This window comes from Anopheles stephensi, chromosome X (assembly GCF_013141755.1).
Source record: "Anopheles stephensi strain Indian chromosome X, UCI_ANSTEP_V1.0, whole genome shotgun sequence".
In the NCBI taxonomy this organism is placed as follows: Eukaryota; Metazoa; Arthropoda; class Insecta; order Diptera; family Culicidae; genus Anopheles; species Anopheles stephensi.
This window is the reverse complement of record NC_050201.1, coordinates 3990371-3997783: the sequence shown is the minus strand read 5'-3', so window position 1 is coordinate 3997783 and position 7413 is coordinate 3990371. Positions and strand designations below refer to the sequence as shown.

The window sequence follows — 7413 nt, the reverse complement described above, 5'->3', positions numbered from 1 at the left end:
GTAAGCTTCATGTAGCGGTTTTTTTTTTAACTAGCTCAACTCACTGGATATTCGTTTACATTGGATAGTGAGGTACTGCGTGCGGATGTAGTGTGCGCCGTGCTTTCTCTCATATACAATTTCCCCAACTCTCTCTCTCTCTCTCTCTCTCGGTTGGCTATTGTTCGTCTCAAACAGTAAAGGATATTTCAAATATCCTTCGCCATGCACTCTCACCGGTGATGGTGGCTACAGTAGTCACAGTGCAGCGGACAACCGACTCTCTCTCTCTCTCTCTCTTGCACAGAAAGGCTCACATATATTCCAGTGATTCGAGTCCGGTAGCCGCACCAAAACCATTCAATTAGAACGCCATCCAGCTCGTGTCAACCGAGGCAGTAGTGCATCCCGACTATTGCTCTCGACCTGAGCAGGACGCATGATTCGAAGGTAAGATGCTCGGTGCGACATCGAGCGGTGTCATGGCACGGTTTCGGGATTCCTGCCGACCGGACCACCGGATTGCCGCATCCGGATGGGTTTTCAGTGAATTAGTGGTTCAGTGTTGGTGAAGAAGAGACTTGGTGCTGTGTTGTCGTGTTCAACTGTCTGCCAGTTGCAGTGTACCATCAACATCCGCCATCAACCCTCAAGTATCCGTGTCTCGGAGCTATGGATGCATACTGTCCATCGGTGCACTGTCGTCGTTGCTACTGTGAGAAAATGTAATGTGCGTTCGATTTGTTTCATCCTACAGAGCCACATACCATTTGCTCGGAAACGCGTATAACCGTGAGACTCATTAGTGGATATGTGCATCGTAAAAGCGTTACGCTAAAAACTTAATTTCCCGTACGACTTCTCCGGCAAGGGACGATATCGTTGGTGCGACTAAAAAACGAAGGTTTTCCCACTTTTCCCGATAACCAAAACTTCGCATTGCGACCCAATGTATTGTCCGGTATCGATCGATACCACCTCACACCATTTTCGCCAACTGGTACAAGCCGGCACCGAATGGTAGGCGAGATCAAACCACTCGGCAGCTGAGCGGTGAGTTGATGTTGCCGTCTTCTCCGTGTTACTCTCAGCGCTGCTCTTTTCAAACTACTTTCATTCGACGGCATAACCACACGGCCCGTGTTCGTGCTCGGAAAATTCGTCGGGCAGCAATACTGACCGCGTTACTGCCGTTCGCCGGAAGGTTTGCACTCGGAAGAAAATCAAAAGTAAGCAGGAACGGTTGCAAAAACTGACGCATATGTTTACAAATACTTTGCGATACAGTGTAGACATGGCTGTCAGACTAATAGGCGTATCGGGATATCTTTGTGGACAGTACTTCACTCAACAATCAACATCAAACGCTTAATCCAGGCAAGGCACATCCTTCAAGTCGTTTGGAATGCTTGACTGCTACGTACCCTAAGCGTAACTTCAATGGGACAAGGTCCCTAAGAGGACCTCGCACTTTGTAATCCGCTTTAGCTATAAAACTGTGATTCTAAAGACTTTTCCTAAACATCGCCAACCTTCAACGTTTGATTTGACAGGACCGGTGTTGTTAGTCCTAGCAATAGAGAACTTACAAAACACTGTTGGCATCCGGTCATCTTCAGAGATTCTTCTAAGTACTCGCTCACAACAACCACCTTGCTAAACTAATATCTCTTCCCGAGTTCCAGGTTCCATCGGAACAGCACAACAAAGCTGATGGAACCACTTCAAATCTTGCTAAATCATCCTTCTTCAAGAATTAGAACTCGGCAAGAATTAGCATCCCTCCTTTGGCTAACTTGGCTTAATTGGTATCAGCTGCCAATTAGCCAGTCGTCTCCCTAATCGATTGTAGACTGCAGATCATAGTGCTTGGATAGCGCTGGACCTTAAGTGGGAATTAGCAAGGAATAAATCGCCGACATAAGCTTCCTTATACGAAACACACACACACACTTTCCAATTAAATCTATCTTATCTCTCTTCTCATTCCTCACTCTGTTCACGCTACATCTGACCCTCTGGTCACACTAAACGGTACCATCCAACTATTCGCACTTCGCATCTTGCTATCGCAAAACAAAAACTAGGAGATCACCAACGAAGATTTTCTACCTCTCAAAACACCCGCTCGCAGTGGATCGACCAGCTCAATCAAACGTTTGCGCCTAACGTACCCGCCCGTGTACGAACGGAGAAAATCTGGCGAAGGTGTGCTGCGAATTTGATGCGTCTCGTAACGGCTGCTTTGAACCTACAGGTGAGTTCTGAATGTTATTTTTCAAAATTTTATATAGCGGCTTCTTCTACTCCTTTTATAATTATAACTAGGAAAGATCCTGGTCTTAATCTGCCAGTACTGACCCTGAACCTTGATCTGATTGTAGCCGTAGGTGGGTCTTGCTTACCGGGATAGGGACCGACATCACAATCAAACAAACGCTCTTCTATTCCTCTTCTCTCTTCTCTTCCTCTGTCCGGACTCTGGAATCCGCCGGATCCTGTCGATTTGTCTGGGTCCTGGAGCCTTTTTGGTGCGATCTAGTGGCCGAAGCCATCCAGACAATCTCTCCGTACGCTGAAGTGATTATTTAGCAACGAGAACAACCAAGTCACAGAAAGCCAAAAATGGCGGGCCGAAACCTTTCAAGGTAGTGTAGTTTCAAAGAAGAAGCGGGAGATTTTTTTAGAAACTTCAACTATTTTTTCTACTGCTACAACCTCGAGATGGCTCAAACTGCTTTTTTACCCGCGCCAGGAGAGTCAGTCGTGCCCGGCCGGGATTCGATACCCGTTTCTGCCGAGTAATGATCGGTACTGCCTCGACTATCGGACCTCATAACAGACTATAAATTTTTTTTCTTCAAAATATTGCAATTTCTAACTCATCTTAAGCAAACATTTTGTCCCAACTTTATCGGTAGTTTCGTTTAAAATTTTAATGCTCATAAAAATGTCGGCCCCATACATCCGCTTGACAACCACTGACCTTGAAAAGAAACATAAAACTGCATTGTTTTCCTTCGTATAGTGGGTTCGAATTTTTATGGGAATTGCAAAATTTAGATGCTTTTGGTAAACAAATTTCACACAAATTTTTAAGACTATTTTTTGGGACACAGCAGCATAGAATGTTTGTTTACAAAAAATAATGGCGTCCATCTTGATCTGGCTAATGTAGGTCTGTGCTCCGGGCAGAAGTACCTTCCCTTATAATGCGCCTTACAATATTAATTTTAAAATTAATATTTTTTTTTGCTGTGTTAATATGGTTAGCTGCGGTCGCATTAATCCATCATCGGTTGTCGTTATAAATTCCCCCGAAAAATACATACACAACATTTCGTTGAGACCGACAAAAAATGCGTACGTCAACGGATTGTAAACATGCCCGTCCTTCCGCCCAACTCCAGCACCCCTTCGCGTACTCAACCCCCCTGGCCGACCCACCCCCGACCAAGGGGTTGAATATGTTGGGTGCAACATTTAGCTTTTTGTCTCGTTCTGGCTGCCGCCGGAACACGATCGATCGGGCAATGCGGGACAACGGGCATCGGTACCGCTGGGATGTGTGTGAGAGTGGCGTGCTGGCAGCAACAGCTTCGGCTATACCATGACGCAGCGCGTACCACACGGACGGACGGACACCACGCACAAGTGCACACGCAAACATACGTACCACACCGCCGTGTATACGTGTGTGACGGACGGTTTCTTGACAGCTCTCGCCCGACTGGGCGAACACCCTTTTTAGTTTACATTCGGGGCAAACCACGACTACGGCATGTCGAACATGGCTGCGTAAACCAACCCCTGACCGAAACCCCCGGAGGACAAATCTGTATCGTTTTTTTTTTTTTTGTTCTGGTTTTGTGACGGTGCGTGCCGTCCCTGTGGGACGCTGTTGTGTCTGTCTGTTGGCGTACTGAGCGCTGCCCCGTGTGTACTGTGAGCTGCATTTGCATTAGTAAGAAGCCTCCGTTACATCACCCGGAGGAGCGCGATGCGGGCAGGCTGCGGCTTCTTCCCGTGTCCGTGGTGCATGTTCTTCCCATATCCGCCGCGACCGCCTTCCTGCATTGCTACCATTGGCATCCAAATATAACTAATTATTCATCCGTTCTGTTTCTACTCGCTATCGGCAGGATGGAACAGTGAATGTTGACAAAATGACACCCGCACAAAAGAACTACCTGGAAGCGCATATGGCCGTCCAGCAGCAAATGGCCCAGGCTGCATTGCAGCTGCAGCATCAGCATCACCAGCAGCAACTGCAGCAGCAGCACCTTCAGCAGCAACAGCAACAACAGCAGCAACAGCAACAACAGCAGCAACAGCAACAGCAACAGCAGCAACAGCAACATAGTTATACGCGTGCTGTAAAGAAAACAAAAACCAGCCACGATGGCCATTCGTACATGCAGCAAGGACAGCTAGCTCATCAATCTCAGCAGCAGCAGCAGCAGCAGCAGCAACCCGGCAGCTCGCCCTCCGCCCTCCCGAACCCAACCGTCAGCCACTACGCAAGCACGATAAAGGTGCCGCAAATCAATGCCGGTTCGCACGGTGCGAACGCGGGCAATGACACTGCTGCGTCTGTTGCATCCGTCACCGGTACCAGCACCGTGGCCAGTGCCGCGACCGCGACGACGGCCACCGGCAACGGTGGCGGTAGTGGTGGCGGTTGCAGCAGCAGCAGCAGCGGCAGCAGCACCTTCACCGTGCCGGATGACGTCGGGATGGGATTTGAAGGTGGAGTACGCGTTCTTCAAAGTTTGGGGAATTGGTACATCGTCCTGTCCGATACTGCTAGATTATATCTAACCTCACGCACCTGTTTTTCCCCTCTTGTTTCCTGCACCACAACGCCCCGTTGGCCCACACGGTGCCCAGGTCACCGGAAATACCGCCCAACATACCGCGCCCGAACCTGATCCCGTTCACCGAACCGTACGCGGAGGGTGGCTCGATGCATCCGGCCACCCGGCTGAAAGCGCTGCAGCAGGTGCAGCAATCGTCTGCTGCGGCGGTGGCGGCAGTTGCGGCCGCGGCCGCCGCCGCATCCGGTGCGTCCCGGCCGGTGAAGGGTGGTGCGGCGGCGAAAGGGAAGGCGGCCGCCTCGAATGTGGATCCGTCCGCGCCGCCCAAACCGGTGTTTGAGTGTACGGTGTGCGGGAAGGGGTTGGCCCGGAAGGATAAGCTCACGATCCACATGCGCATCCACACCGGGGAGAAGCCGTACGTGTGCGAGGTGTGCGATCGGGCGTTCGCGCGCCGCGACAAGCTGGTGATACACATGAACAAGTTTAAGCACGTTACGCCGACGAATATTGCGCCGCTCGGAAAGCGCCAGAATCGGTCGCTCACGATAGGTTTGAATCTGGGGCTTATGCAAAAGGGGGAAGCAACCGGACAGCGGAATGGGAGAAAGGAATGGACCGGGCACAGGCGATTGATCCTTTACGGAGGACAGTTTGAAGCCATCGGAGTTCTATTGCTTTCTCCTGCTTCCCTGTCCGAACCATGTAACCTGCTGTTACACTGTATCTCAACCACCTACAAACGGTTCGGTCCGCCTGCATATCCATTTTCCAACTTTTATTTTCATTTTAGGGGAAAAAGAAGAGTTCAAAAACGAAGACAATAAGCCACCGATGCTGGTCGATCATCAGGCGCTCGCGACGCAAACGCTAACCACCGTCGTGAACAACATAGCGGCACAGCACCAGCAGCATCAGCAACAGCATCAGTTGAATACTCAGCTATCCCATCAGCAGCAGCAGCAGCAGCAAGTTCCTTCCAGCCAGCATTCGCAGACAACTGGTGCTGCCGAGTCCGGAACGCAGCTGGGCAGTATCGGCGTACAGCAGCAATCGCACCACACACTGTCCTGGCCCTGCGAGCTGTGCGGCCGGATGTTTGGCACCCGGGAAGAGTGGACGCTACACGCCAAAAGCCATCTGGAGGTAATCGTCCCACAACTACCCTGCACCCGACCGCCGGGAACGTAATTTTGCATTTGCCCGGTCCACGTCCACCACGTAGTAGTATCGCCGGTTTTATTTTTGTCAATCATTCATCTCTTCCAATACCTACACCACCAACCACCCTCCCATCCCCGCCTCCTGCGCCCGCAAACGTCACATCATCACCACGTCCCGGCGAAGTATTGACAATACGACGAACGCCAAGCGACGCGCTGGAGCCACCGGCCATGCCTACAGCGAGACGCAGCTCACGAAGAGGTGATTGCCCTCTCAAGCATTTCACTACCACTCCCAAAAGGGGGGCAGTCGCCTAACGTTGCCCGGCGGTTTTGCTGCTACCCACCACTTCCTTAGCAGGGGGGTGGCCCGGCAGAGGTTTAAAAAATGGCCATCCAAAAGAGGATTATAATGTACACACTCCCCCCCCCCCTCCCCTCCCACACACACACACACACACATATCGATCGTGATCCTCTGGAGTTCCTTGGTACGCGGCGGCGGCTACGTGGAGACGAACAGCTCTCACCCCAATATGGCAGGTGACTTACGCAAGCTAACTAGGCAACACATTCGCATTCTATTTCGAATTTTAATGAAATAAATGTACTACCAATACAACCATAGCACACCGCAAGCATAGGCGGCGGGGTGTTGTGCAATAAATTGTACTAAACGCACTGGATGTAGATTTTAAAAAAAAAAACATCGTGTCTTTTGAAAGGTTCATTTAAGCGGAAGATGACGTCCAGTAATGCCAACTCTCCAAGAGTCTCGGGGAATATCGTGAAATCCTTGAGTCTCTGGTCTAACCGATCTTTTACACACGGTTCCAACTACCAATACGCTTGTAGATGTAGCACATCAAGAGTCCTCCAGTCTACGAAAACTCCAGAACTAGAATGTTATCTTGTCCGTAACTATTGGAAGCTTCTGAGGGGTTTCCGACTAGCTGCAGAGAACTGTTGACGGTCGACCACCATCATCTTAATCTCTCTCTGAGCCCATCATAACACCGTCTCTGCCTTAGTATGGACAGCACATGGTAATGACATGGCTTTGGAGCCTGGCATGTCCAGTCTAATTCGCTTCACAATGGTGAGATCATCGTACAGCTCATAGAGTGAAGAATTTGACCGTTTTTCGACAGAGTCCATCACTCAGAGGAGCACGCGATGGAGACCGGAATGTCAGTCATAGCATCATGCTGTTGTGGGTGCTCTCACGTTTGGTCCAGGACAGGTGAAGTTGTCTGGACGACTTCCAGAGTTGCCAAAGTTTCTGCCTCCAAAGGCTTCTTGATGGACTAGGCTTATATGGCTGCTGTCGTACCTGATCGACCGTTCCTGCGCAGTAAGACTTGGCTCCTGCATCTCAAGATTGTTCCGTGCCTGCTCCGGTGCTCCTCAGGGTAGTAATCTTGGCCCGTTGCTGTTCGTCCTCCACAATCAAC

The 7413-nt window shown here is 50.3% G+C and overlaps 1 protein-coding gene across 9 annotated transcripts; it reads left to right on the top strand.

Annotated features, from left to right (window-relative positions):
- Window positions 1-294: 294 nt before the first annotated feature.
- Window positions 295-6666, top strand: LOC118505059 (transcription factor btd). 9 transcript variants are annotated; one of them, XM_036040373.1, is made up of 6 exons: window positions 467-1032; window positions 2067-2236; window positions 4122-4762; window positions 4870-5348; window positions 5590-5942; window positions 6144-6666. In XM_036040373.1, exons 2-6 carry the CDS (start codon window positions 2204-2206, stop codon window positions 6147-6149), a joined length of 1512 nt encoding a protein of 503 aa, XP_035896266.1. In that variant the 5' UTR covers window positions 467-1032; window positions 2067-2203; the 3' UTR covers window positions 6150-6666. The 9 variants fall into 9 exon arrangements, with proteins under 9 accessions (XP_035896242.1, XP_035896266.1, XP_035896258.1 ...); XM_036040349.1 differs by lacking the exon at window positions 467-1032 and adding an exon at window positions 295-429 and having other exon boundaries at window positions 5590-6666; XM_036040365.1 differs by having other exon boundaries at window positions 469-704; window positions 5590-6666.
- The last annotated feature ends 747 nt before the right edge of the window (window positions 6667-7413 follow it).